Below are 27,906 nucleotides of genomic sequence, written 5' to 3' on the forward strand. Positions count from 1 at the left end.
TGTGTGTGTGCGTGTGTGTGTGTGTGTCACATAGAGAGAGTCACTGGGAAAGTTATCAGGTGTGTGCTCTGGCTATGCTTACGAACACAATCTAGTGGTAGATGAGCGACACTATGAATAAAAAGCATTTAAGAGTGTCACAGTTTGCATTAAGCAGTCAACATCCACATATGTCCCATGTTTCCTTTCATTAGAAAACACTGAATTAGTAATTTTTCTAGTTTTAAACAGACAAGTTGCCTAACTGGTGTCATTTGTATGGCTGATAATGGGATGAGTTGTTACCATAGACTGTATGGTTGTTACCATATATGGTTAATTGGAGGCGTTTCTGAATGAAAATGACCTAATCATCAACAAGCATGGTGGTTAAGAACAAGGGAGATTTATCAAGATTGATTACCTACTGATGTGCATGCAATTAGCTTGCGCACATTTGATAAATACAGATTTTTTTTGTATTTAAGCACACACTAAATTTCCTTAGTTTGGATTTTATATGTGTAGTGCATTTGTAGTTAAAAAAATGTCCAAATTAAATGGGAACTCTACTTATTTTGTCTGAATATGTGCAAACGGTTGTATAAAGCATTTTGTGTATACAGAGAGAACAGCGTGAGAAGTCTGATAAATTGTCTCAAATTATGTCATTTGAGTCACCGTCAGTTTACAACTTTGAAAATAATTTTTCATGGGGGTGTGTAGAAAGAAGTGAGCTTAGCAGACTCTAGGTGGATAATTTAAGCATGCAGATTTTCAAATGTATTGCAATCAATTCTAAGAATCTTCCACAGAAGGGTTCGTTTGAGGTAACCCTACCCCACAGTTTAGAATAGATTGGAATGTGTAAATCTATTAGAAGTGTCTTACATATAAGGAGTAGTTTGAAGGTAACTGTCCCACAGAAATAGACAGGCTAAAATGTGTGAGGACAGTAAGAATATAAAAAAGCGGTTATTCTGATGTTCAGCGGCCACTCTTGTATAGACATTTGCGTGTGTATACAAAAGGTGGCTCTCTTTGTCATGAACGTTTATTCACTGTTTGAATAAATGCTGGAATTAACCTAAAATCCTTAAAACCCGTCATCTGTTGAAGTCTCCACCATCATTTTCTGATATCATTCCCAGATATCAGCAGACCTCTGTAGCTCGCTCTTCATCTCTGCTTCAGGCTAGCGGCTCAAATACAACAGAGAGTTAATGTTATTAGTAACACTTACACTTATATTATAGCAAATCAAAACTTTTGCTGTAAAAAAAGCCTATTTCTTCTGATACATACTAATGCATAATCAAAAGTTAAAATACAAAGATAAAAATGAATCAAATCAAATCACACTCAGAAAACAAACGGATACATGTAGAAATATATTTATTTGAATATAATTAATCCAATAGAGATATACATGTATATTCAACTATTAATTGCAAATCCCATAAAATGTTAATGATGTGATTTAAAACATTTAGGATTTACTGTTGTTTGAAGTAAATTTGTTACAGGCATTTGGTGTTTTTAAGAAACATAAATTAAAATCCATTACATGATTACATGATAGCAGTCAAATAAGGAGGACTGAAAAGTCTTGACCGAACACTTAAGTTTCAAAGACAGACTGAACATGTCATTATCTCTATTGTCACACTAAAAAAATTACAAACTGGACAGAAATCATCAAGTACCATCAGGTTGAATGTGAAATGAAATGGACTGTAGGTAACTCCTACAGAATAAATTATGGAAAAAAAATAATTATGCAGAAAACGCAACTAACTTCCTTATTTCGGTCCTTCAGTGAACATTAATTATTCTGTTAGCAAATGTGCAAGTCTTGTTCATATCACAGTAAAGTCTTACAGTAGATTTACGCATTGTGTTACTTCATTTAAAATCATTCCTAGCAGAATCACAGCATTATAGTGTATGTATTACAGTGTATTTAATAGGTATTTTATAAGTATGTAAACTTGATTACCTGAATGAGTTAAAACGGAATGTAGTCATGGTGAACACAAATGTAAGAGCTCAACATTGGAATAAATAATTACCTTCATGAAAATATGATTCTCGCTACAGTGTGCTATGTGAAATTTCTGACACTGTTAATACAATGTAAAATGAATTAAGGCCGCACACTAAACATTCACTGTATTAATGTGTTCCCGTGCAGATGCTGATCTGATTTATACATAAATAGTATCACATTCATGTTGTTCTTTTCTTCTCTCTGGTCCTAAAGGCCGAGGAAACAACACATTTGTTGTCTGGGAAGCGGTGGGATGTCTTTAAAGAAAATATTTCTGAAAAAAAAAAAAGATATCTTTCATCACTTAATCAATTTTCTTTTATCTCTCTCTTCTTCTGCATTCACATTACTGGCAAAATGACTCAAAGTTAAGCTGTGATGGTTTTTAGAGCAACTACTGATGTACAGAGGTGAGGTAAAATGCATTTCTGCAAACTATACAGAACAGTGATGCATATTGACAGTTGGTGGCAGAAATGTGCCATAAAAGGTAGCAAGCAATGCACCAGTGAAAGAGGGTTGGTGGATTAGGATGGGAAGGCTGTAATTTCCATGTTTTTATCCGTTGATAAATTAAACCTTGAGCACTTGGCATCAGCAAGTGTCTTTCCTGTCATTTGCAAATTTAAAAAAAGCATCTTAAAGTTGGTGCTTTAAAGCTATAATGTTTAGTTTCTGCCGCCCCCATAAGGAATTTTAAGTAATGACAACAAAACTGTTGGTTGGTCTGTCCCCCCCCCCACCACCTACACGCAGTTGCTTGTAGCCAAGAAGGAAAAGGAGGATTAAAATTAAAAAAAACATAACAGACTCTTCAGAAGAGGTAATTAGCTTCACTTGAGTTTCTGCATGCAAAAGTCACCAGACGCCACAATCTTCTGAACATAGCCATGGAGAGTTGTGTGGAGCTTAATTAGCTTTGTAGCAACTCATTTGGCAATGGCTTGAATGTAACAGACATTCATTAATATCAAAAAGTTACGCACTAAAGCTTTAAGATGATTTAGCTTGTGTGGTCAATGGGTTTTGTTCCAGTTTTGCTTCCTCGTGATACTAGAAAAAAAACAATAGAGCATAGTATCGCAATATTTTCTTTGGCAATACTTTATCATACACAGACACCAAGTATCGATCTATTATTATATATATGTTGGTCAGTTTGTCTGCTTGACAATTTATCTTTTTAGATAAAACAGATGCTGACAAAGTTTTCTTTTGGGGACATAATTTGAAATTGGGCAACAAATTTGAATTTGGAAAAAAGGTAGTACTTTGAAATATATCGCAGAATACTGCAATAGGTTTAAAATCACAATAATATCGTATTGTGACATAAGTATCGTGACATAAGTATCGTGATACTATCATATCCTGAGGCCTCTGGTGATTCCCATCCTGTGTTTCTCTCTTCCTCTGGGACTCACCTGCAGCACAACAGCAGCCACCACAGCCAGGATGGCTAAGAGCGCCATCCGCCCAACCCAGCCCAGGTCTACGTTCTGCAGGATGAAGAAGCGAGCCCAGCCCAGTTTTTTGGGGGTGTGAGGCGGGTATCGCATGCTGTTCACGCCCTCCATTTTCAGCTGCTTGATGAGACAACCACGCAGGTGGCTCAGCTGGTCAAAGCTGTACTTGCCATGGTAGCAGCCCATACCACTGTTTCCTGTACATGAAAACAGAGAAAGGTTTTTGAAAACATATTTGGCCTCCAGTTTGATGACATTAAATCAAGCAATTATCCAATAACGCTGAGTGCAGTTGAAAGCAGAGACAAAATATTTTGATGGATACAATATTTGAAAGTAAGTTGCCAAAAGGTACAGCTTCGTGAGCTGCATTTAACTGCTAAAAACAGAATATAACTTAAAATAGACACTGTAATGATCAAATCTTATAGTTTGGTGTATTATATATACATATACATTACTTAGGTTCATTCAACCATCAGCATCAAAATCTCTGATGTTGGGGGAAACAAAAAAAAGATAACTGAACACAGATTGTTGCACACATTCTTTTTTCTTTCCTTTTTTTCTTATCACTGTGAATATTTGCACATTATTTAGTCAACATGTTGCATATTTCATCCTCTTCATTTTAAATACTGTGCAACTCTTCATTTTAGAATTTATATATACATATTACGTGATACTTGTAAAAACAAAATATTATATATATATATATATATATATATATACATATACTGTAATATATTACATATTTTCATTGTAAATTTTTATTTTATATTCATGGCTTTTGTGACAGATTAATTATATTCAACAAGTTTGAAGTTTTTGAAGCGGAAAAGAATGAAAACCGGTGCATGTCTGAAATGTATGATATCAATCTAAAAGGTTATAAGTGATGCACTGTATACATGATTTGTAACTATTGAGCTTTGTAAAAGTAAATCAAATTGTCTGGTCTTTTTAAGCATGTGTATAAGCATAGAAAAGTGGTTAAATGGTTAAGTAACCTAGTACTGCATACTTGTGCCTTAATGAAAGAATGTCACACTAGAGGGCACCCTTTAGGCTGTTTTATGGTTCTGCAGAGGCTCCACGCAGAGCTTTCGCTGTAGCCTAAGTAAGTGGCCTGATGTTTATACTTGTTTATACTTGTCGAGTTGTCGAGCCGGCATGTGTGTGTGTGTGGGGAGTGGGTGATAGAGTGAGGGAGAAGTGAGATGAGTGATTAGCTTTGACACGAGTACTGACTCTAGAGTCATAGTGAGAGAAACAAAGTGTCTCCCCTGTGTTTTCTGACCAAGGTGGGAAATATGTAGCAGGAAAAGTTAACCCTCTCCTTGATTTCATATTGTTTTTGGAGAAGGAGAACCAGGAAATGAGTCGGGGGAAACGCAATGCTACACAACCACGGCCGAACGACGTGCGTCCCTGCGACGTGTAGTTACATTTCTTGAGAGGTGCACGTCGTACTACGGCGTAGGGTCCGGCATAGACACAAAGGGGTCTATGGGTGTAAGCCGTTGATTCTACGCACAACCATAAAACGGCCTTTATGCCCCTCCGCATGGCCTACACACAGTACTGAGTAAGTGAACAGGTGAGTTCACTAATGAGCAAAAGTAAGTGAACTTCTTTTAGTGCCATTTCTAAAACAACGTTGTCTCTGTGTCTACTCACCCACTCCCCCGAAAGGCAGAGAGTTCACAGAAAAGTGCACGAGACAGTCGTTGGCCAGCAGTCCTCCACTGGAGGTATTATCTGCCATTCTCGTTATCACCTTTAGAGAAAAGATTCATGTAATGCTCAGAATTGACATGTAGAGGTGAGGTTAGGTTGCATCTGGTAAAGGTATATGTAGCATTTCCGTATTAAATGACTAGACATATGTTATATATTTTGTTGAGGTGTCTACTACTTTATCCCAAATGTGTTCAAGTGTTTAAACCTGAAAAAAGTATTTTTTATTTTTTTTACTATTTTGTCTTTAACGTAGTCATCGGATGTCTGGATTTTAAGTTATCTGAGAAACAAGCTGATAAAATGGTTGTGGCAGCTTGTTGTTTATCCGTCAAAGAAATGTGAAACAGATTATTCTGTGTTTTTGGTTGGTTTGGTTTTAATCACCTGGTCCCTTTGCTTTTAAGAGGAGGGGACCTCTGTGGATAATTTGGCTCCCGGTAAAAAACTCCTGAATGATGAACACTGAAGGAATTGCATATCGAGAGAAGCCCACTGCAATGACGCCAATGGTGGAGAAGACAACCATGGTCTCACGCTACTTCAAGACACCACCAAACTGTGTCTTTTTTTGTTTTGATTAAGCTGCAGAAAACAACATATTGTGGGTTTAACTACTCTGCTGTGCCTGTGTGTCCAGTGTCTGTTGTTAGGTACCTCCTTATCTGATGAGAAGACGTAGAGAGCCAGAGGTTTTTCTCCTTTATTGATAAACTTGATTGCTTCGTCCAGGCTGCTGACCGACAAGATGGGAAGCAGAGGTCCGAATATCTCCTCCTGCATCACCTTCGCCTCTGGCTTCACGTCACGCAGAACTGTGGGGGCTAAACACAACACGAAATGCTATTCATCAAATGCATGTTTTCAAAGTCTTTTCTTTCTTAGTTAAATTTGTGTAATTGCCTGAATGAAAACTATGAAAAAAGTTCCCTCTTAACTGATTTTCATGTCAAGAGTTGAAGGCTGTCAAAAAGATTACCTATGTAGCAGTCTGACTCATCGTTGTCTCCGCCTACAGCAATGGTGCTGTCTTCCAACATGTTTATTATCCTCTTGAAGTGGCGCTGGTTGATGATGCGTCCGTAGTCAGGGCAGGTCTGTGGGTTGTCTGTGTAGAACTCCTGCCAGACGAAAACCAATCTCATTACTTTATAAATGTTTGTAAAAAAATCCAGGCAAAGAATACTGAATTAACTGAGGAAATCTCCTAAATCAATTATTGTTCTGATACACTTCTGATACACAGGTTATAAAACTCAGTTAATGTACAACAACATGACTTTGTGTCATAGCAGGTGATAGCTATTACCATTTAGGGCCTTTGATAAGAATGTTTTGGACAGAATTGCCTGTTTTGAAGTTTCCAATTGAATCAAAGTGTGTTTTCATACCTTTATGGCCTTTTTGACCTCTTCGATGACCTGGTCCTGGATGCTGGAGTCACACAGGATGTAGTCGGGGGCGATGCAAGTCTGACCACAGTTTGTGTACTTTCCCCAGGCAATACGCCTACAAAGTAGTAGAAGAGTTAACAGGAAAGTTTTAAGGAAGGAACAGCTACAGTTCACTTCACTCACTTTATTATCCCAGATGGAAAACAAGATCGGCAGTCAGGAGTGAAAGATAAAAACCACAACATAAACGTACAAATAAACGAAAAGACAACAATACAAAGACATAAGTGCATATGTTTCCTGTACATACAATATACAGAACACAATTTTACACAATACTGAAGGAGCAATCTATAAGAAATTCTAAATCATGTGTGCAAATTAGGCTAAGTTATTGCACATGGAACAAAGGAGTTTTTACTTCTATTGCTCTTGAACCAGGGTACTCTTAAGTACAAGAGTGAATGGATGGAAAAAATGTAACGTTAAGTCATACCATTGTTAATCATTGACATCATGCCACAAAAAAAGTTTGTTCTTGGCAGCAGCGGTTCCAGGACCCTCACTGACATGGACTCTTAGACATCTGTCTCTATACTCTTTATCAGGGGTCAGCAACCACTGGGATGCGGTAGCTTAATGGAACACTAGCAGTAAGTGTGCAAGTGTGTTTTTTAGAAATGTTTAAGTGTCCTCTCATCCTCATGCCAAATTACCTCTTTCATAGCCATTGGTAGGAGTGAAGGAGTAAACCAGGTGAGCTACCAGAGTGTCCTAGACAGTAGATGTCTTTTTTAAGGCAGATGGGCATTTCCTTAACAAGTCAGGAGTAAAGTTCTTCACCTCAAACCTACTTTACTTCCTGTGCCGCCCTGTTCCCTCTGCCAAAGACAAAAGGAATCTGTAGAAGAAGACATAACACAGCACTGCAGAGATCCACCCCCGCCCTACCTGTGAGCGTTGACCACATTTTATATCTTCGGTTGATCATGGAAGACATCAGAGCCGAGACAATGAATCTCAACCCCCCTTACCAACACCAACGCTTTTGAAGATCCATCTCATTCACTGCCCCATACCTCATAGCCCAGTTCTCGCCACTAAAATGGTAATAAACTTGGTACTTGGTACTTGGTAACATTTAGATTCTGACCTGCAGGCTATGGTTATGTCACAGTTCCTGTCAATGTAGCAGGGGCTCTTGCCGCCCAGCTCCAGGGTGACAGGCGTGAGGTGTTTGGCAGCAGCCTCCATGATCAGTTTGCCCACCACGCTGTTGCCGGTGTAGAAGATGTGATCAAACCTCTGACGCAACAGCTCCTGGGTCTCTGACACTCCTCCAGTTACTACGGGGTAAAGCTCCTGATGCATAGAGTAGAAACACACATTCACTTATCACAAAGCAACATGCAGTTTCTAAACGCAATGTGGTATACCCCCTTGTAGAACTTTTGCACGTTAACTATAAAAACACTTTTAAATGTTTCTTAAACTGTTTAATTTTTCATCTGATGATCGTGAATGGCCTGTAATAGTATACAAGACTAAAAGTGAAAAGAACGCTATTTTTATATAGTTTTTATTTATGCCTCTGTCCAGGTCCAATTTTTCCCGCAAGGTCACAAAATGATAAACTGGCAAATAAACTGGCTCTACAGTAACACATTCTAATAGGTCGCAGATTTTGGTGTAACACCGGAAAAGCCCATGTTTTAGTATCCAGCATCCACCAGTATTTAGTGCCCAGTTTTTATTTCTTTTCAGTCTGTGTTTGTGTTGGCCTACTATTTTCTCTTTATCCCCTTTACTTGTGTAAAGCACCCTTGGGTTTCATGAAAGATGCAAAAAAAATATTAATCTAAGATTATTATTATTATTGACAGTGATACTTTTATTTAACAATACATCCAAAGAAGGCTAAGTTACCTTATGCAACACTTGAAATGCAACGATTCATCAGTAACGTATTCTCTTATTGTAAATTAATAATTTTCTGTGTGAGTAAAACTATATGACCTCCCGGTAACGCTAACCCAGTAATACAGTGGGTACATTCTTTCTTCCAGTGGACATTGCATTACGACACCAGCCGGCAAGAGTTGGAAAAGACCTTTACGACAGCAGGTGTGGTAAAAATACAACTTCTTTTGTCTAAAGGGGCTGTTAGAATCAACACAAACTGAAAGTCCCTAATTGCCACTTTTAAAGAGCCAAGCAAACACTTTTACTGTATTGTATGGTTGCCCATGTCCTGTTTATATACCATCGCAAAGGTGAACAATGTTTGCCAAATGTTTGGCAAAAAGCAGTGACAAATGTTACAACGCTGATGCCCTCCCCCTCCCTAAACGCCTATACTTGCACTTTGCTGACAGGCACATGATAAAAAAGCTCTTTAAGAAAGAACAATATGCTAACATTTCATGAAGAATAAGTGTCTTGTTTCACTTTAATGAATCGGCAGATCCATGTTATGTGAATGCTATGGGCCCCATCCTTACTTTGTCAATGTAAAGCGGCAACAGGTCCTCCATGACCTTTGCGGTGTGGACACAGACCTCTGAGGGCTTGACCACAGCTGCATTACCTGGTCAGGTAAATGACAAAATCAGCAAATATCACATGATAGAAAGACATAGTTCCCTTTTAAAAGTCTAATATATTTCTCTTTTCCTCTAAAATTCCCAATTGTTACTCTATTGTTCCCAATAGTCTTGTTTTCTTCCACTGTATCTTCATTTAAACTTGCAATAACGTTTTCAGAAACAACACTGATCCTCATGTGTTGATATGGTGAACTTGTTAGCAAACAGTAGCTTATTTACACAACTCATCATTAATTTATAGTCAAGAAGTACACTAATATCTGACTGTTTTGCTGCTAAGCACTCCATTATGTTCACCAACTACTGTTTATTTGCCAATTGTTGATTAGCAGGAAGTGTATATATTAGGGTTCTTTTTGTATGGGGGCAAATGTATTATTTTATGGCTATATCTGCTTTGCTGAGACTTGCTTATTTATTTTGTGCTGAAATTACAGCATTTTTCTTGTAAATAAATTGTTATAACACCTCAGAATATATTTCCATAAATTGCTATTGTATACTGTCTGATAAGAAATTGTTTACTTGTGAAGAAAAAGATAACTTTTGCACCCACAGTGCCTCTTTGTCCTGTTGTTTGTTGGTTTTCAAACAAAAGCCACAAATGGCCAACTTTATCAGAAGTTAAGTTCTGCTTTTTTATCCCCTTTGTCCTGGTCATCTCTTATAAATGTACTTCTCAGTGTTGGAGAAACTGCATTTTATTTACAGTATGCAACTTTAGATTTTACTTGACTGCTGTCAGCATGATGATACAACCCACACACACACACACACACACACACACACACACACACACACACACACACACACACACACCACACACACACACCCTGACCATCCTCTCCACCCCACACTGGTCCAACAGAGGAGCAGCTTCTCTAAGAGGCTCCGACAGCTTCGATGCCGCACGGACCGCTACAGGAAATCATTCATTCCACATACAATAACACTTTTTAACACGTCATCATGTCATGTCACGTCATCATGGGTGGTAGATGAGACTTTTGGACACCACACTACTGCACTAATGCAACCTGGACATTTGGTTTATTTAAATTTACATTTTAGCATATTATTTAAGCAGTTGCACATTTTTGTTCCCCCATCCTGTACATATTCAAATATTTGTTCTTTTTACTTTATTCGTATTATTATTTCATGTATATTGTATGTATGTATATTTTTCCAAGTATTTCATTTACACTTATATTTGTGCTTTGTGACTGATTTTTGCTGCTGTTACACAGGAATTTCCCATTTTTCTTGGGATCAATAAACATCTATCTATCTATCTATCTATCTACACACACACACACACACACACACATACACACACACACACACACACACACATACACCTATCTAACATAATTTGGCCAATAAATCAAGAGAAAAGACTTGAGCTTGAAAGACTTGAGCCTGCTAGGCAGATACGACTGTCAGAGATCTGATAATACTGGAGCAAAGGATAAAGTCCATGCTGTGCAAACACTCAGAACAACAGGACTCAGTTCATTTCAGTCCGTAAGTTATTCATGTTTAAATCTAAACAGGCTTCCCCAAACACAAATGAGCTGTCTACCTGCAGAAGCTGTCGTAGCACTAATGTGCAAAACTATCCCTGTGGCCGAGTAACAAACAAAGATTTAAACAAATAGAGCACTAGACAAAAGACTGCAGCAGTATCATGCTAAACAGTCACAACCAAACTCTACACACTGAGGTTTGTATCACAAAGTGATAAGAGTCGAGCCTTGAATTCTTAAAAAAAAATAATTCACGACTTCACTGATTATACTGGAGCAAATTATTCCATTTAACCTCGTCCTTTGAGCCTTCACCGACAGGAACAATGAACAGAGTTGAGACACGTATGTTCCTATGTGCTGCTACTCTTTTAAATTGCTCATATCTGCAGTACAGAGTGGCCTTTGCTTTTGATCCAGTATTTGCAAACGGATAAGGAGTAAAGAATGTTGAGCAATGCCTGGATTAAAAAGGAAGTAGAGTGGTTATGATCACAAGACACAGCTACTGAATAACACTGAAAATTAAAAGAAGAATAAGATTAACTGAAAATACAGAGTGCCTCCAAAAATGAGTTGTTGTGGTTTCCGCATGTTTGTTAATTGATCACCAGACAGTTCTATGAGCTTTGAGGTGCCTTTACAAATTCTACACTGTGACCCCTTATGCTATTTCTTTCTTTTTTATTGCTTGAGTGGACACAAATCTTGCATCAGTGTTTCAAAATTCCACCAATGTTTTGTCTGAGATGAATCCCTTTTCAAAGTTCATTACACGGGGAAGGGACAATGAAATCAGATAGAAATGCGGACAATGACCTAGTTAGATTACACACACACACACACGCACATTACCCTTTCACCCAACCCAAACACACACACAGCTTTCTACAGTACCAGCGGCGATGGCTCCTATGAGCGGCTGGATGGTGACAGCCCAGGGGTAGTTCCAGGCCCCGATGATAAGCACCACTCCCAGAGGCTCCGGCTTGATGTAAACAGTGTCTGAGATGGTCATCAGGTTCTTCTCCACAGGTCGAGGGGCCGCCCACTCCTTCAGTTTCTTAATGGCCAGGCCGATCTCCCCCTCCAGACCTAGAGTCTCATACAGCTGGGTCCCCACCACGCTCTGGGGATGAAGACTATAACTTTAGGCTTGCTCATGGCTAATGTCATATTTTTGGGGGTCTTTTCCATTTCATATTTCAGTAGCCCAGAACAGACAAACCAAACACTGACTCTTGACAGGTTTTCACATCATTACGTTAGTGAGGGAAGGGGTAGTCAGTTGGTGGCAGTATGCAACCTCATGCTAGACGGCACTGAATCCTACATACTGGTCCTTTACGTTGATAAAAAGATCTAACACACAACATTAGGTGATTGTGAGTGCTACAAGCTGACTCACTAGCCCAGGACTTCAAAGTTCTTTTGTACTCAACACAAAACGGCAGTGAATAAAAGTCTTGAATCCAAAGTTCTTCGTTTGATTGTTTACTTAAAAAATATCAAAACATAAAATATAAAAACTTAGGATCTTTACTTTTCTCATAAATTAACTGTAATTCTGTGTAGGTCAAAAGACTGTGTTGCTCCAAAGTCCAGTGGCTTCTGGCTGTTTCGCAGGGTACTATTTCTTTTATACTACATCTAGCAGCCAATCAAATTACATTATTTCAGGTCACTGGTAAACTCCAATTTCTACGTTCTATTTTAAACACAGGTTTTGTCAGATATTACAAAATAAACTCAAAAGATTATTTCCATAGAAATGGCTTCAACAGTGATAATATATTTATGAATTTATAATCAGCTATAATGGGGGTAGTCAATTTGGACAACACAGAATAAATTAACATGAAACAAAAACAGCAGGAGTGTTAGGTTTGGTTTACTTTTTGATTTATCTTTGATACTTCTCATTTTCTGAAAATATTTTAACAATTGTTGTTCATATGAGACTAGTTGTTTAGTTCTGGTGTTCTAATCAATCTTAATGTGAGACACTGAATGCCTTTCTCTGTCTTGATAAAGATTTGTAAAGTGTGTATTGTTATTGTTCTATCTCTGACAAAGACTAACCCCATTATTATTAAGTATTAGTATTAAACCATGAACACCTGTAATAGATAGATGGTTAATTTGCACAAACTAAGAGGCACAAAAGTCTGACCCAACAGACTCAGAACTGACTCTGAACGTATTCTAAGACCCTGAATCTGAAGCTTGTTGTAGACCAGTTATTGGTCTTTTTGGGCTGTGAGGAAGAACATCTCACTACTCACCTTATTGAGGTCTTTCTTGATGGCGTCTGAAATCACACTCTGTTTCTCAATGAACAACCGCTGCAGGTTCTTTAGCTGGCGGATCCGGTGCTCTAAAGATTTGGACCTGCCTGTTTCAAAGGCTTTTCTGGCACAAGCCACTGCCTGCTGCTCCTTGGACATCCTAGGGGGGTAAAAGACTTATTGTTTTAGTCTGCTGTTCTGACACGAGATAAAAGTTGGTGGTTTTGTGCCGTTTGTGTACAGCTTTGATTTCTTCAGCGTGTGAAAGTTGCCAACTTGCCACATTTCCTTGGACTGTTTAGTAGTACACTGTTAATCATCTAATGTGATTAGCTACAGCCCACACACTAGTTTTGGTTCACTTTAAAAAAAAATGTAACCAATTTTAGTAAAACTAGTATGAGACTAGTATAAAAATATGAGTATTTTTTGTTTTGAGCAACTCATCCATCTGAAAAATAGCTACAGGTCTTCACTGTTACATGATTTCTTTAGGTTTAAGGTTTTTGTGATTAAATATATACAGTATTTATATATATATATATATTTTTTTTTCAGATTAAGTATGTATCAGTATTTAAAGTAAATTAAAATGATGCTTACATAGTATATCAGTAATATGGCTAAAACCAATGATTAATATGATTATGGAATTATAAATCAATTATTTTCCTGTTTGATCTAAAAAATATTAGAAAATGTGAAAAATGCCAATCACAGTTTCCCAGAGCACAAGCTTAGTCTTCAAATATTTTGTTTTCTCCAACCAACAGTCCAAACCCCAAATATATTCAGCTAACTATACATAAAGACAAATTCATATGTGAGAAGCTGGAACCAGACGATTTTAGAACTTTTAAAAATGACCCAAAACGATTAATCGATTATTGAAATAGTTTTCTGTCAATTGATTAATTATTTAATTATTTAACTAATTAATTTGATACTTTGAATAGTTTTTTGCATACTAATTTTGTACTTTACTTGCTTCAAATGCAGTAAAATGGAATCTGGACTTTTATTTTTTAAAGTAGATCTAACTACGTAAATACTTTCACTATACTGCAAATATATAGATATTACTGTTTAATAAAACCAGTTAACCACCAGATGCTGTGTTTAAAAGAAACCGGTTAACTAGTGGTTGTTTTGGAAGCAGGCGGATTGCATGTTTTTACTTAAAGTGATAACACCACTTTCACAAGACTGAGGAATGAACAGTTCCCCTAGTCCTCTCTTGGTTGGTCTGCAGTGGGGCCGTTTAAATGTCCTTCCTGGCAAATGGTAGCCTGCTGTCTGTGCTGCTCTTTGTGTATAGAAAACTGAGAATGTGTTATAATAGGACTGTAATAGGAAACCTCCATGATAATAACTACTGGGTCAGAGCAGTCGGTGGCTTCGAGTTAAAGGAGCAGTTATAACAAACTAATGCAACCCAATGACAGTTAAACACGATAGGTAGACCATTCTATAGCTAACTCTGTAACTGACCCTTAATTAATCTGTCACATTGGTGGATTAGCTAGCTAGCTATGGCTAGTATTCTTGTATTTTAGTTAAAAGGCTATTTTCTTTTTCTTTAGAATATCAGTTCGTTTCGCGAACTGTCCACTGTTGCTGTCCGTCAGCCGTTAGAGCAACTGTCTTCAACAATGGCGAGAAAACCCTGAACAGTCGGTTGAGTTTTTATTCCTACCTGATTACTTTGAGATGCAGTTAATGTGTTGAGATCCCTCTCGGTCTTAGAAGTGAGATAACCCGCAGCAGAGGGGATGAACAACAGCGGCAGAGAGACACAGCTCTCTCTTCCCCGTTAGCTAGCTAGGTAGGTCACACCCCCACGGGGGCAGGACCAAACTGCTGGTTAGCTTTTAGCAACGTTAGCATCATGGCTCTGTGCATGGCAGTGTTGTCTGACAGTGGGGGTCCACTTATGTTAAGAGTTCAGAGTAAAATATCTCAACGTTTAGCTACCTCACACAGTGGTTCCCAAAGTGGAGTCAGGGGTCCTTGAGGGGGTTCCCAACAAAATGGAGAACAAATTATTTTTCTTTTAGTTAGTAACACAACGACAGCTGTTGTTAGACACAACATTGTTATATATAGCCGATGTACCTATTGCAGAATAGAATGTAAAAATCTGTAAAAGTTATATCTAATTAATTAGATATAATTAGATCATAACATATTGGCAACACTTTTCTTAGAGTAGCCTAGTAGGTTATTTTTAAACAAATAATGACATAGGCATAGCCTAATGTGCAGTATTTATTCCACTCTATGCTGTGGATGTATCCCTCTAATTAAATTCCAGCAGTCACACTTAATCTCTAAAACGCAGCACCATCAGATACTCTTTGAATCAATGTTCAAGTCTGATATTCCTGGAAACCGTGGAGTTAAATTCTTGTTCAGGAGTGAAAGCCCATCATCTTACCAGCCTGGTCCGGGTCCCTGAGAAGTAAAGCTGAAATCCAAAATAAAATCTGAGTCAGGAGCATGTTTATTTATTTGTTATGTCTATCTTTATAGGTCCATAGTTGGCTTACATAGAGATAACGTATGCCATGTACCACATAGTCTATGATAGTTTGTAGCACATAAAAATGAAAATAACACCAAACAAAAACAGTAGACCTATTCCAATTCATTCTTAAGAGTAAGAAACAAGATTATCTGAATCAGATCTCTTTGAGTTGTGCAGTTTTTTGTTCAAGTCAACTTTATGTGAACAAAAAGTAAACTCTCTCGGCTTAAAATGTCTTGGTCTGAGGCCCAAAACATCATCAGTATAAATAGAGAAATGTATATTGAGTGTGCAAAATCCTTTTTTTACTTTCAAGTCTATACTTCCAGTGATCAGAACCTCACAACAGCCGTTGGTGTGCGTTGTCAAGATCATGTCTTCACCACTGACAATTTGTATACAAACACTAGCCATGACTGGAATGGATTTAGTCTTCAAAGTTTGAAATTGGAACATTACATTTAAACATTTTGTAATGAATACATTTGATTGAACAACAAATGACCTCGCCTAAACCCACAGATTTCTTTATGGACTTTGAGTGATGACTTTAGCTCACACAGACCTACTGGATTGCAGTGCTACAACAGAATGTTTCATGATCTTGTCCCCAGCATTTCTTCTGAGCTGGAATATTTGTTTATTTTGTAACTATAAATCATGTCTCCTACTTTTCCTTCCTTCCCTACAGGGTCTGATGTTCTTTTATCCACAGCCAAGCTAGAATCACACTCAGCTTCTATTTCTCAGATCTAGATCAGAAAGGTTTTTTTTACAGCACGGGACACGATACAAGGAGTAACCCCCTCACCTCAACCATGCAGCACATGGGTTAGGCCCGACATTCTCACAAGTTGACAGGAAATGTGGATGGAGTTTCCACATCAAACAGCGGGCTGAGGAATGGTGTTTGTGTATTGTGAAGGAAGGAGCGAGGATATAGGTGAGGGAGCGGAGCGCACAGCGTCATTCACACCTGAGTGTCAATCCTGATTCTTTAGAGAGGAGTGTGGACTCAGAAGCCCAGCGTTTCTCTGTGTGCACACCTGAGTTTGTGAGGTATAAGATGAAGCATTCACACACACAGAGAAGGACAGTTTGTGAGTTTTTTCAGGTCAGGAATTTACAGATTGGAGGCTGGAAACTCAAAATGAGACACAGAGTGCCGCTCCATAAATAAGGAATGTGTGAGATGAAAAAGAAAATATCTTTAAAACAGACATGCAGACAAGCACACATGTCTATTTATTACTTGACCCCTGCAATTTAGGTAAATTAATTACATTAAAGCAGAGATCTTCAACAGTGGGTCTTCCTCATATATATATGTATATATATCCAACATATTATTAGTAAAGATAAATGTTTTTTTAATGTACAAAACATTGATGGTAGACTTACTGATCTATAAGGTAGCCATCCACAGATACAGTTAAGCTTAAGGATTCACTGTGTCACATTTCAACATTAAAACATGATGTGTAACATATTGGCAAATGTTTGAACATGCCAAACATTTTTATTTTTAACATTAAAAGTTTGTTGTTGTATGCACCATAAAAATGTATGTGTAAAGGCTTTAGTCTGCCAGTTTTTCTCCAATCGTTTGGCTCATTTCTTGAAACAGAAATTACATTCTCAAAACTCTAAGATCATTTGGCAAAACAGTCTTACAGTTCAGCACAACATTTTAGCTCACTTGCAAAAGCTCGTATCTCTCCCAAAACTGTTCACTCATGCTTCAAAACTAAATTCCTTTACCCATAAAAAGAGTCAGTGCCACGAAAATGGCAAAGATCCTTCTCAATTGCTTTGGCTCATTTCTTGAAACAGACCGGACGTTCACAACACTCTTGATGCTTTTGCAAAAATAACCTGGATATATGGATCTTATTTCTCTCCCAAAACAGTTCACTTATGTGTCAAAACTAAATTTCTTTCTCATTTAAATAGTCATTTCCCCCAAAATGCTTCATCCCTTTGGCATTGTGTAAGCACTGCTAGTCAAAATGTTTCAATCAATTTATCAAATGTTCCAAGATATTCATCTAAAGTATTCATGGTATTGTGTTCTTGACAAATTTTGACTATTGTGCATATGAGGACTTATACAATGAAAGGATGCTGATATGTTTTGTAGAGAACAACTATTAACTAACTGAGAATCAACAATCAGTTTAGATCAACAAGATCTATTTACTTGGAAATTGTGCTAAATCTAGGCTACCTGTACTTAATCATTTGCAAAGATGTACTGAGACATTGAGACATGTACTAACACATTTGCAATTTGATTAAATTAATGAGAAATTCAATTCTGTTGTGAACAATTGCCAAGTGGTTTGGAGGCTTGTCCATGTTGTTTTGAGAAAGTCATTTCTGTTTCAAGAAATGAGCCAAACCAATGGAGAAAAACTGTAATATGCAACACAATTTCATACAATACATGTAGGAAGCCCCTGCTCCGTCTCTTTATCAGCTAGGGGTCCTAATACACGTTGAAGACCCCTGCATTAAAGGATAGTAAGGATAGTAATTATTTAGGTTTTTCTTTACTTTATCGCCTGTGTATTCAACCTCATCATTCTGCATTGTGTTGGCCTAACATGTTCTTATCACATTGGCCTGCACAGTCCATCCCCCATTCAAATAAGCACAGTCTAAACATCAACTTTTTGATGTCTAGTAAAAGTGCAGCGTTTTATATTAGAGAAATTCTGTTTTGGAAGGCTTCATTGAGCATCATTTAACAAATAAGTGTTTATTTCTATTCATGGAATGACGTAGAGAAATTGTATCAATATTTGGCATAAAGACAGACAGACAGACAGACAGACAGACAGACAGACAGACAGATAGACAGACAGATAGATAGATAGATAGATAGATAGATAGATAGATAGATAGATAGATAGATAGATAGACAGATATATAGATAGATAGATAGATCATGTCATGATGTTTCTGAAACTAAAACATACTTACATATTAAACTCTAGTCTAATGTTGCCACCTAGCGGCTACTTTTCACTTCTCATGGCTCCTTGTGCTTCTATAGCAACAACTAGGACTTCTTATAGCTATTATAAACGATAGCCTAATTCACTCAGATTTAAGGCTTAGAAATTACAAAACATATACTCCATGTTTATGTTTGACCGAATAGCATGTTCAGGGCCAGGGGTCATGGCGATCTGGCAGCACGTGAAACGGTTTCGACAGCCCATCTATTTTTGGTATCGATTTATTGTTGTCTTAAAGCAAGTCATGTGACGGCCAGCAGTCGAATGAGTTATGATCGTAAAGGTCCATTGTTCGTGGGAGTAGGAGTCAACGTGGAATACTTTACTGCTAATGTGAGCCAATCATCGGGGTTAATGTCTCATCTTCAGTGAGCTCCAAAATCATTTCTCACATCACGTGTGCTCTCCAATACCTGGCAATAGATAATCAACTAAATGTAGCCTTTGTCATTATAGTTACTTGAAATAACCATTCAAAGCAAAATACACAACTTAATTTAATAGCTACTTTTCCAGGCCTGTCTTAGTTTTTAGCCTATGAGTCTGCCTTATGCATGACAATTTAAATGTAGTTTTAAATTGCCCAAACACTGTGAGTCTGGCACTAGCCCGGGAACTGGCTGTGCATTGGACTGCGCGTAATCCTGTGTTTTGATGTCTCGATCGGTGGAAACGCAACCGACCAGGAAGGAAAAAAAGTAGCCCGATTTGTCACCTCGACACATTATAGTTGACTGAGGCCTCACACTCCGGCAGCTTCTTCAATACACTTCCCTTAGTCACACTGTTTTCCCCTCTGATGCGCACCAGGAGGCAGCAAGCTGTGGAAGAGAGGATGTGTTACAGAATGTCAGAAAAGTGTAATTGTTGCCACGCAATTAGCATTGTGTAAGTCCAAATGTATTTACATTTTTAGAACTATTATGCAGAGCAACAGCCTAAGTGAATTCTGAACAACAAATAGATAACCTATTGTATATCTAAACTCTGTACAAATATGTTGTCATTTTGCATTTTATGAATTTCCTCACAGATTAAACTGTTGTGAGTTATTTTAGAAGTGTTTTTAGGCTACAATAGTAGAGATTTCCCAAAAGATTTCAGGATATGCAGGATATGACAAGCTCCGTCTATAGGTTAAATAGGCACATTAATGGGTCATCTGGGATCAAACAGACACCTATTAGTCGGACAGCCATTAATAGGTGTGTAAGGCATCAAAGGCACGCGTTTGTAAGGCCTGACAATATCCACTGAGATGTGCAAGAGGGTGGGGTGGGGTGGGGGATGGGGTGGTGGGGGCTCGTTTTGTGTCTGCAACTGTCTGTATAAAATCATTTGATTTCCTGCGTGGTTTACCAGTCACCAGGAGAGACTTGAGGAAACATACCTTTTTTTGCTCTGTTTCAAATTTGATAGAGGATAATGGCACGCGGGTTGGATTTTACTGGCGGTAATGTTTCTGAGATGACTACGTTTTACTCGGGACACTACTGGCCAGCCACATGCCTGGACATGAACACCAACGACGATTACGCACAGGACACCAGCAGAGGTGTGTGACTGAATACTTTTTCTTTTTAATTTTTTAAAGGCTCAGTAAACCAGTTTTAGATAATAAGATATAATATTGCATACAGTCTTTTATTTTGGTTGCTTAAAGTTCTTCACATTTTAAAATTTACATTGTAACAATACTTAGTTGCTCTGTGTAGGCTAGGCCCGCACCCATCTCCGAATTTGGTTAAAGTAGGCCTATGTACATAAAATGTGTTTAATTGAAATTGAAAGTTCAGAAAAAGCTGATAACTAACACTTTGTCCTCTCCCTGTAGTGAACCATGATGCTCCCCACAGGATGCGCTCGGACACCCAACGCCGCCGGAAGCGCACGACTTTCAGCAAGGCGCAGCTGAGCGAGCTGGAGAGGGCTTTCTCTGTCACACAGTACCCGGACATCAAAATGAAGGAGTCTCTTGCATCAATAACTGGGCTACCGGAGTCTAAAATCCAGGTATGACACGTGCTTTACAGACGCCCCTTGCGTAAGAGATAACTCTGTTGTGCCATATAGGCCTATAGCCTATAACCAAATTTCATTATATTCAACAGGTCTGGTTTCAGAACCGACGCGCGCGCTATTTCAAGAGCAAGAAACCGAACAGAGAAGTCCTCAAACCCTTCACAGACTACCTTCCTCACTTCTCATACACTCCAACTCTTAATCCACCATTCCCACAGTTGGCTGATTCTTTCCCTCATTATCCCAGCCTACCGTCACCACCAGGCTACCCTGCTCCCAGTTTACCTCAGTCCACCAGGCTCTCAACCATCCTGGGGAGTCAGACCGAGTCACTGCCCGCACCTACATCCCCTGTCGTTGCCGACCAAGCTACATCCTGCACCCCGCATAGGCCGGATCTCCCAGGAGTTCCCCAAGACCATTATTGTCAAACGCCAAACTTTACTGATTTTCGCAAGGTGTTCCCACACAACGGGTTCAGTCAATGGGATTTGACGGAGGACTTTGAAGCTTTCATCGGAGATGCACAAGGAGCCCAATCTGTGGCTATCCACTGCGCTGCAGACGGACATCCTGAACCCAAGGAGAGCGTGAGTCGGCTGGAGCACCAGAGCATCTCCAGCACTGACGAGTCCATGGATGACCTGTCCGATTTTTGCTTTCCTGACCTGGGCAACTTTAATCTATCAGATTTGGACATTTCTACAGCAATGATTGATTATTTTTTGGGCTGATTGATAAAATAAAAGTTATTAGTAATAAACTATTTGAAAGAAGTACATGTTTAAAACGACATTGTAAATAGGCTTTACGTTAGCTATAGGCTAGTAGACTATAGCAGTAGGCCTAATATTATTGGTGAGACTGCCCTCATGTGAATTAAATGAATATAACTATTCAGAAATGTACATATTGTAGATTATTACACTGGCTTTACAAATAAAATACTCTTTATTATATATCGTTGTAAGTATCATTCATAAGATCTACTGCTGAAGTCGTCATCACGTGGCGCCGTGGCTTAGTTGGTTAAAGCGCCTGTCTAGTAAACAGGAGATCCTGGGTTCGAATCCCAGCGGTGCCTTTTTGTTGATGTTGCTGGATTAATTACTAGTCTTAAAAATTAACAGATGACATGGAAATGTCTGAATAAACTGCAGCTGTTATACTATTTATACTGTAGTAACATGGTACTGCCGTGACAAGTACAAGTCAAGTAAAGACGTTTTACTGTACAATGACATTCTTTATTTTGCCTTCCACTCTAAACGCCGTTTACAAGGAAAAAGGTGGGCAACAAATAAAGAAAGAAAGATCTGTATGTTCCTACAAAAACAATTACAGAGTAACAGAGAAGGACAGATAACACTAGAATTTTTTTAGGAGTTGTTAAAACTAAGACTACGTATACATTAAAATGCCACACGTAGTTTTTACGTAGGCGAACAGTAAAATAGTAGGCTATGTGGATGTTATGTCTCACACGGTAAATAACGTAAAAGTGGTCGTAATGCTACTCACAAGCAGCTGTGTGAGAGCCTGTGATCTTTGTTATGACTGCAGTCACGAGCGTCTCTTATTTGACATTCCACGTCCGGTTTCGAACTTTTCGAACTTGGCTCGGCCAATCAGAAGTCGACAGTGGTAGGCAACCCAATCAGATGCATCCAATCGCTGTGTTGAAAACAAACTAAAAGCCAAAAAAAAAAAGACAATCTCCATCGTTTAAAATAAATGTAGGCTACATTGGTAAACATGGAAAAGCAGAACGTGAGACGATATAAAGCATGCTGTCCTCACTGGGTCAACAGGCAAAACAGGGACTGCCTAAATGGAAACTGAGTAGCCTGGATAGTGGCTTGTATTTAGGCAGGATAAATGCATCAGTGTTGCATTAATGTAAACAGAACACAGTGCTAAAAAAGTGTTGTGAAAAAAATTGTGTTGTTGTAAATTATGTTGTGTGCATTACATATGAGTAAAATAATATAGGCCTATATACAGAACTAACCTTGCCTGGTCCTACCAGACTCTGGTAAATTTCATTTGTACAGGTAGTAGTAGTACTGAAGTGAAATGAAAATTGAGCGTATGTACATAGAATGGCAGGGCCAGGCTCGAGGGTGCACGTCTTTCAAGAAGAGAAACTGTCTGCTGGACAGTGAGACTAATGTCAGCACAGGGTCATGGTGCAACAGTCTTTTATTCTTGTAGGGATGTAGATGAATGTATAGACCAACAGAGGTCAGTGTGTGCATGTGTGCGTGCAGTTGTGTGTCAGATAATAATCACATGTACCAGTATAGCATTTGTGAAAACATTTTTTATTTATTTAACAGTGTTATTGTTGGCTGTTTGAGGGATTAGATTTTTAAATTTAGTGTTAAGGTTAGGCATGTAGTGTGATAGCTAGCCAAGGAATGAATTGTGTGTGTGTGCGTGCGTGCGCGCGTGCGCACACGAGTATGGTGATGTGTTGTCTTTAGGTTTTGTACAAGAAGATTATTAATGCACTCAGATACTTAAAGTTTATTAAATCATGCAGAAGTTCAGCCTATTCACCTAAATATGGAAGGGACATAAGAGGGGGTATTTTTCATAAACATAATGCTTTAACAACAGAAAAACCAATCAATTACAAGTTCACTTTGTAATTACTGTCAAGTGGTGTGTTTGAAACACAGAGTGAAATTCTTCTTATGGACTCAGCTGACCTATCTTTTCTCTGCCCTTGATGCATCAGGTGTCTCTTCAGTTTTGCAGCCCAGCCAGTATTTCGCAATGGATCGTGGGTAAGGAGGGTTCACAGAGACCACACGTTTTGTCTGCAGATCCACTCTGTAGTATTTATCTGCCGTCATAAAAAGAGAAGAACCATACAAACCAAAAGGTGTTAAAAGAGGAAGTTTAAAGATAATCTTCTTTCTGTTCTGTTGGCGACAGCCCAATTTAGGGATTAATGTGACTCCACGTATTCATACCTCTCTTGAAAAAATACACATTTTGCACAGGAATGCTTTTGTACTCCGGTGTGGGTGTCTCATCAAAGATGTCGCTGTAGTCAAACCAATCGTCATAACCCCACAAGTCTTCAAACAACACGTGGCGACTCTGCCTTCTTTGCTGTTTACTCTTCTTGCTCGGCTTTCTCCTCCGACTGCTGCGCCTCCTAGCTGGTGGAGGAGAAGATGGAGTGGGCTTGGGACTGAGGTAGACTCGTCCCACCATGGCAGCATCTACAGAGGGCCTGATGCCCTGCCAGTCCCTGCTGATGAAACGAGGGCCTGTCTGGTGATTACTGACTAAATGAGGAGGAAAAAAATGACAGATGATTAGAAACATGCACGTTTAAATACACAATAAATCACATAACCATAGCTGAGGCTTACAGGAGCTTCCAAAGAGCTCTGTGAAGAAGTCCTTCAAGGTCTGATCGCAATAGAGGTCCGTGTAGCGTGTGAACAGCACAGACGGGGAGGACCTGCTCATGCTGACACACTCCTCATGGGAAGGCTGGTATTTAAATTCATACTGGTAGTACTTTTCCCCTGAAGAGAGAAACAAACACATGTTGACACGTCAAGTACGACAAACACAGGTGTAATTAAATGGATGATGCTTGTATTCCATTTAGCTGCTGCGGTTTTAGGGTCCTGCCATGGGTACAACTCCAGTTTGCGTGTCCTCATTTAATACTTGATACTAAGTTTTCCTATGTGGGAAATGATAAGACAAGGTAATGTCCCTTTAGAACAGATACATCCAGACGTAGCAGATTAAATACAGTACAAGTGCCTCAAAGGTACCAAACCTTGAGTAAATTTACTTTCACGACTGGGGATTTGCAACCGTTGGGTCACTGCCCCCAACAGGAATCACAAGAGGATTAACAAAATAAGAAGATAATAAAGAAGAAAAAAAAACATTTCTGCTGCACACTTTTGTGTTGTTTTCTTTATTATGTAATACTTTATGGGTTTACTTCCTCAGACGGTAAAAACTACTTGCCAACCTGTTTTAAAAGCTGCAAGTTGATTCATCATTCATTGATCGTGTCATGTAGGACCAAAACCCATCACAGTCTTGCAGTCAAACCATTTAAATATGGAAAAATATGTAACACAACCCTACAAAAATACCTTTGAAAAAGTAGACTTTCTCTTTGCCACGGTGACTTGGTGCTGGTATGGCAAACGCGGCATCAACGTCATCTGGTATGCCATTATAGCCGACTGAAATGTCCCTCGGATAGTCTTTATCCAAGACATCGCCGTCAAACCGCCAGTACTGGTTCCCCTGAAGGAGAAAAAAAACAAAAAGCCCAAAGCAGAGAGGTTGGGTGCTATACCACTGGAATACTTGGGAGACACTGCTCGTTTATTATAGACATTGCTAAAATAATACATGTTGAACTGTTATGGTCAGCCCTGCTAGGGTTTGTGAGCACCATGTATTTTACCTGATCAGGACACTAAAACATTGTTAGTAAAATGAATAATTGACACGATTCAGGATTCTTTGGCTTCCTTACAGTCAAGTGTTAGTATGAACAGCTCTATTATTGATCATGAATTTGGGTCTCTAATGTAAAGAGTAGTCAGATTACACTATCTTAAACATTATAAAATTTAAAAAATGAGATATAAATGCTTACTGCTCACAAACTCTAGAGAGGTGGACATTTCTACCTTAAAGATGTAGGATTTTCCCTGGCAGTTGAGGCGTGTGAATGCAGCGTCTATGGGTCCAGACATCCCCCACACATCCTGGATGAGTTTTGGGTAACCAGGAAGTATAGACTTGTCATCCAACTCAAAGAAATATTCACCTAGGAGAAAAGGTATAAGCTTTGGATCAGTGTTATATGCCATAAGAGACTCCCTTTAATTTATTTAACCAGGAAAATACACAAAGCATCAAGACTGAAAATTTAAAAATAACAAATACAAAAAAAAAATAACAAGTACAATGTAGGCTTAATGAAAACATACTGTCCATACACTTATAGTAGAGAACCCATTTCCGAAGTCCAGGTTTACCTCTAAATGCATATATCGACCCATTCTTCAGCTGCAGAAAAGCATTAAAAGGTTGGCCGCTGCAGGCCGCTGCGTCGGGGTCTACAGGGGTGGTGGTGGGCAGGGGAGAGGCAGGGATGGATGCTGGAACTGTGTTGAAAGTTGGTGGGAGAGTTGTTGGTGTGCTCTCGACAACAGTCGTCGCTGCTTCTGTTACTTCCTCTGCTGTCTCGAAGGTATCGCCACGAGCATCTGAGGGCAGAACAGAAGTTTTGTCACACACATTTGGTTTCATAGGAATGGCTAATTCACAAAAGCCAAGAAGTTTGTTGATTAAAATTCAAATAGTTTATTCAGTGAAATGGTAATATTCTACTGATGCACTGACTTTTTTTAGGGCAGATGGTGTCAAAGTCCCCACAGCAACTTCCATAGTACACACACATGGAGTCACACTGGCATTTCCTCTGCGGGTCGAAGGAGCCACAGCGACCCTCACAGGACTCTGTGGAAATGCAACTTGTTTGTTTCAGTGTGAAATGATCGATGATGTGTATCGATGTAGGGCAGACTTGGTCAGACGATTGAGTAACCAGAGGTGGGCGTGGAACTCCTCAGATCTTTTACTTGTTTGACTGATATGTTATTATATATTGCATGACTGAATTGTTATTAATACTGATTCCTAACGCATTCCGTAAGTAGCCTTTTATTGTTGATCGAGTTGGAGCTAATTCCATCTACTTTACTAAGTATTTTAGTCTAGTGGTTCTCAACCTGAGTGGTAGGGCCCCTCCAGTGGGTCACAATATCAATCTGAGGGGTCATGACATTATTGAATGGGGGGAGGGGTTCTGCCACACAAATCTGTTTGGATTTTTTTGGACGTTTCTCAAATCTTTGCTTTTTATGTGAAATATTGGATCATTTTAAATCCCAAGTAAACATTACTCAAGTTAAGTACAAGTTACTTATAAAGTACAGTACTTACAATAGTATAATATTTCCTTCAGCTTTAAGATTTGTTAAATTACAAAAGACAATCTGGAAGACTTACCCTCTGCAGCAAAGGCGGTGTCCAGCAGGAGGACAAGGCCCAGCAGTGTCACGGCTGGCTTCATGCCTACTCACAGAAAATATCCAACTTTTAAAAAACAAACTAAAATTAAAAATGTTTTAATTCCAAAGACAACTGTGTGTCTGTTTACACCAATGACCTACAGTCAAAAGAGTTTGAGTGCCCCACTTTGGGGTGCAGCATTGTGTGCAGATGATCAATAGATATTTTTTTGGAAGCTGTTGACCCCCAGGCGTCCGCTTTCCTGATTGGTCAACACTCGGCTGTGATAATCATTAAACTGTGACGGCTGATCTCTGTCCCAGAAACATCACCGTAACGTGAACATCATCACTTTAAGGCACATAATACAGCCACTGACTTTATCATTTATTATTATTATTATTATTATTATTATTATTATTATTATTATTGTTATTATTATTATTATTATTATTATTATTATTATTATTTCATAAGACAGATCATTAGAATACATCTTGCATCGATGGTCTGTTTAGCTTAAATGGTTTTTAAATGTCGCAGTGGATGTGACACATGCCTTTGAGGGGGGAGATCTGGGTTTGATTCCCACTGCCATACATCAACCTGTGTGTCCCTGAGCAAGACACTTAACCCCCAGTTGCTCCAGAGGCATACAACCTCTGACAAAGATACAAGTTGTAAGTAGAAATAGCATTGGTGTGTTATTGTCTAATAAAGCAGAAATAGGCCTACAGTACATGCTCTTGTTGAATGAGGCTACTATAATCTGAGCTCAAACATTGTGTAACTAGGGCAGTCTTTTTCCTCTAATTGATCTATGGTTTAAAAAAACAAACCTAAAGCAAACACAAAGCCATCCACCAAATTTAAGCCCAATAACTGCAGTGGCATATCATCAAAAAAGAGAAATGACAAATGTAGGATATTTTAAAGTACCTGTTCTTTTTTATTTTGGACTATGACCAACAGGCAATTGTCTGACAGAAGTTGATGCTCAGATTCAACACCGTAGAGAGACGTAGAGGCCGGAACCAACACAACACTACCAGGCCAACAGATTAAAGGGATGTTATTACTCCCTTATCATTCTGTTAAACATTGAAAGACTTTGATTTTTTTGTATGAAAGGAAAATGTCTCGGTCAAAGAGTCATGGGCCACGCAGTGTTAGTATTTCAGCTTTCCTCTACAGGTTCTGGCCC

The 27,906-nt window shown here is 38.7% G+C and overlaps 3 protein-coding genes, 1 long non-coding RNA gene and 1 other non-coding gene across 5 annotated transcripts; 3 read left to right on the forward strand and 2 right to left on the reverse strand.

Annotated features, from left to right (window-relative positions):
• The first annotated feature begins 5 nt into the window (after nucleotides 1-5).
• LOC116700190 (uncharacterized) lies at nucleotides 6-5,000 on the forward strand. Its single transcript, XR_004334592.1, has 4 exons — nucleotides 6-21; nucleotides 3,711-3,714; nucleotides 4,564-4,639; nucleotides 4,954-5,000. It is a non-coding gene; the product is annotated as an uncharacterized LOC116700190 (long non-coding RNA).
• Nucleotides 1,988-14,965, reverse strand: aldh3a2b (aldehyde dehydrogenase 3 family, member A2b). The gene is made up of 11 exons (XM_032533133.1): nucleotides 14,749-14,965; nucleotides 13,050-13,212; nucleotides 11,662-11,893; nucleotides 9,131-9,216; nucleotides 7,783-7,991; nucleotides 6,627-6,744; nucleotides 6,215-6,356; nucleotides 5,893-6,059; nucleotides 5,176-5,275; nucleotides 3,454-3,692; nucleotides 1,988-2,303 (listed from the first exon to the last, which is right to left on the reverse strand). Exons 2-11 carry the CDS (start codon nucleotides 13,209-13,211, stop codon nucleotides 2,289-2,291), a joined length of 1,470 nt encoding a protein of 489 aa, XP_032389024.1. The 5' UTR covers nucleotide 13,212; nucleotides 14,749-14,965; the 3' UTR covers nucleotides 1,988-2,288.
• Nucleotides 14,966-19,905: 4,940 nt separating this feature from the next.
• Nucleotides 19,906-21,550, forward strand: LOC116700187 (homeobox protein prophet of Pit-1). The gene is made up of 3 exons (XM_032533135.1): nucleotides 19,906-20,157; nucleotides 20,437-20,615; nucleotides 20,714-21,550. The coding sequence occupies exons 1-3, from the start codon at nucleotides 20,028-20,030 to the stop codon at nucleotides 21,356-21,358; spliced, it is 954 nt and encodes a 317-aa protein (XP_032389026.1). The 5' UTR covers nucleotides 19,906-20,027; the 3' UTR covers nucleotides 21,359-21,550.
• Nucleotides 21,551-21,634: 84 nt separating this feature from the next.
• trnat-agu (transfer RNA threonine (anticodon AGU)) lies at nucleotides 21,635-21,708 on the forward strand. Its single transcript has one exon. It is a non-coding gene; the product is annotated as a tRNA-Thr (tRNA).
• Nucleotides 21,709-23,134: 1,426 nt separating this feature from the next.
• On the reverse strand, nucleotides 23,135-26,940 carry vtnb (vitronectin b). The gene is made up of 8 exons (XM_032533134.1): nucleotides 26,700-26,940; nucleotides 26,031-26,147; nucleotides 25,664-25,894; nucleotides 25,313-25,452; nucleotides 24,764-24,920; nucleotides 24,014-24,172; nucleotides 23,606-23,926; nucleotides 23,135-23,475 (listed from the first exon to the last, which is right to left on the reverse strand). Exons 1-8 carry the CDS (start codon nucleotides 26,761-26,763, stop codon nucleotides 23,339-23,341), a joined length of 1,326 nt encoding a protein of 441 aa, XP_032389025.1. The 5' UTR covers nucleotides 26,764-26,940; the 3' UTR covers nucleotides 23,135-23,338.
• Nucleotides 26,941-27,906: the final 966 nt, after the last annotated feature.

Source organism: Etheostoma spectabile, chromosome 13, assembly GCF_008692095.1.
Source record: "Etheostoma spectabile isolate EspeVRDwgs_2016 chromosome 13, UIUC_Espe_1.0, whole genome shotgun sequence".
Classification (NCBI taxonomy): domain Eukaryota; kingdom Metazoa; phylum Chordata; class Actinopteri; order Perciformes; family Percidae; genus Etheostoma; species Etheostoma spectabile.

Coding starts and splice junctions, on each gene's coding strand:
- aldh3a2b (XM_032533133.1), bottom strand. CDS start 13,211: ATGTCCAAGGAGCAGCAGGCAGTGGCTTGTGCCAGAAAAGCCTTTGAA. Junction 11,894..13,049: donor TCAAGAAAGACCTCAATAAG/GTGAGTAGTGAG, acceptor CTTCATCCCCAG/AGCGTGGTGGGGACCCAGCT. Junction 6,357..6,626: donor AGGTCAAAAAGGCCATAAAG/GTATGAAAACAC, acceptor TTCGTCTGGCAG/GAGTTCTACACAGACAACCC.
- LOC116700187 (XM_032533135.1), top strand. CDS start 20,028: ATGGCACGCGGGTTGGATTTTACTGGCGGTAATGTTTCTGAGATGACT. Junction 20,158..20,436: donor CGCACAGGACACCAGCAGAG/GTGTGTGACTGA, acceptor CTCTCCCTGTAG/TGAACCATGATGCTCCCCAC. Junction 20,616..20,713: donor TACCGGAGTCTAAAATCCAG/GTATGACACGTG, acceptor TATATTCAACAG/GTCTGGTTTCAGAACCGACG.
- vtnb (XM_032533134.1), bottom strand. CDS start 26,763: ATGAAGCCAGCCGTGACACTGCTGGGCCTTGTCCTCCTGCTGGACACC. Junction 24,173..24,763: donor GAAAGTCTACTTTTTCAAAG/GTATTTTTGTAG, acceptor TTCTCTCTTCAG/GGGAAAAGTACTACCAGTAT. Junction 23,927..24,013: donor AGAGCTCTTTGGAAGCTCCT/GTAAGCCTCAGC, acceptor CTCCTCATTTAG/TCAGTAATCACCAGACAGGC.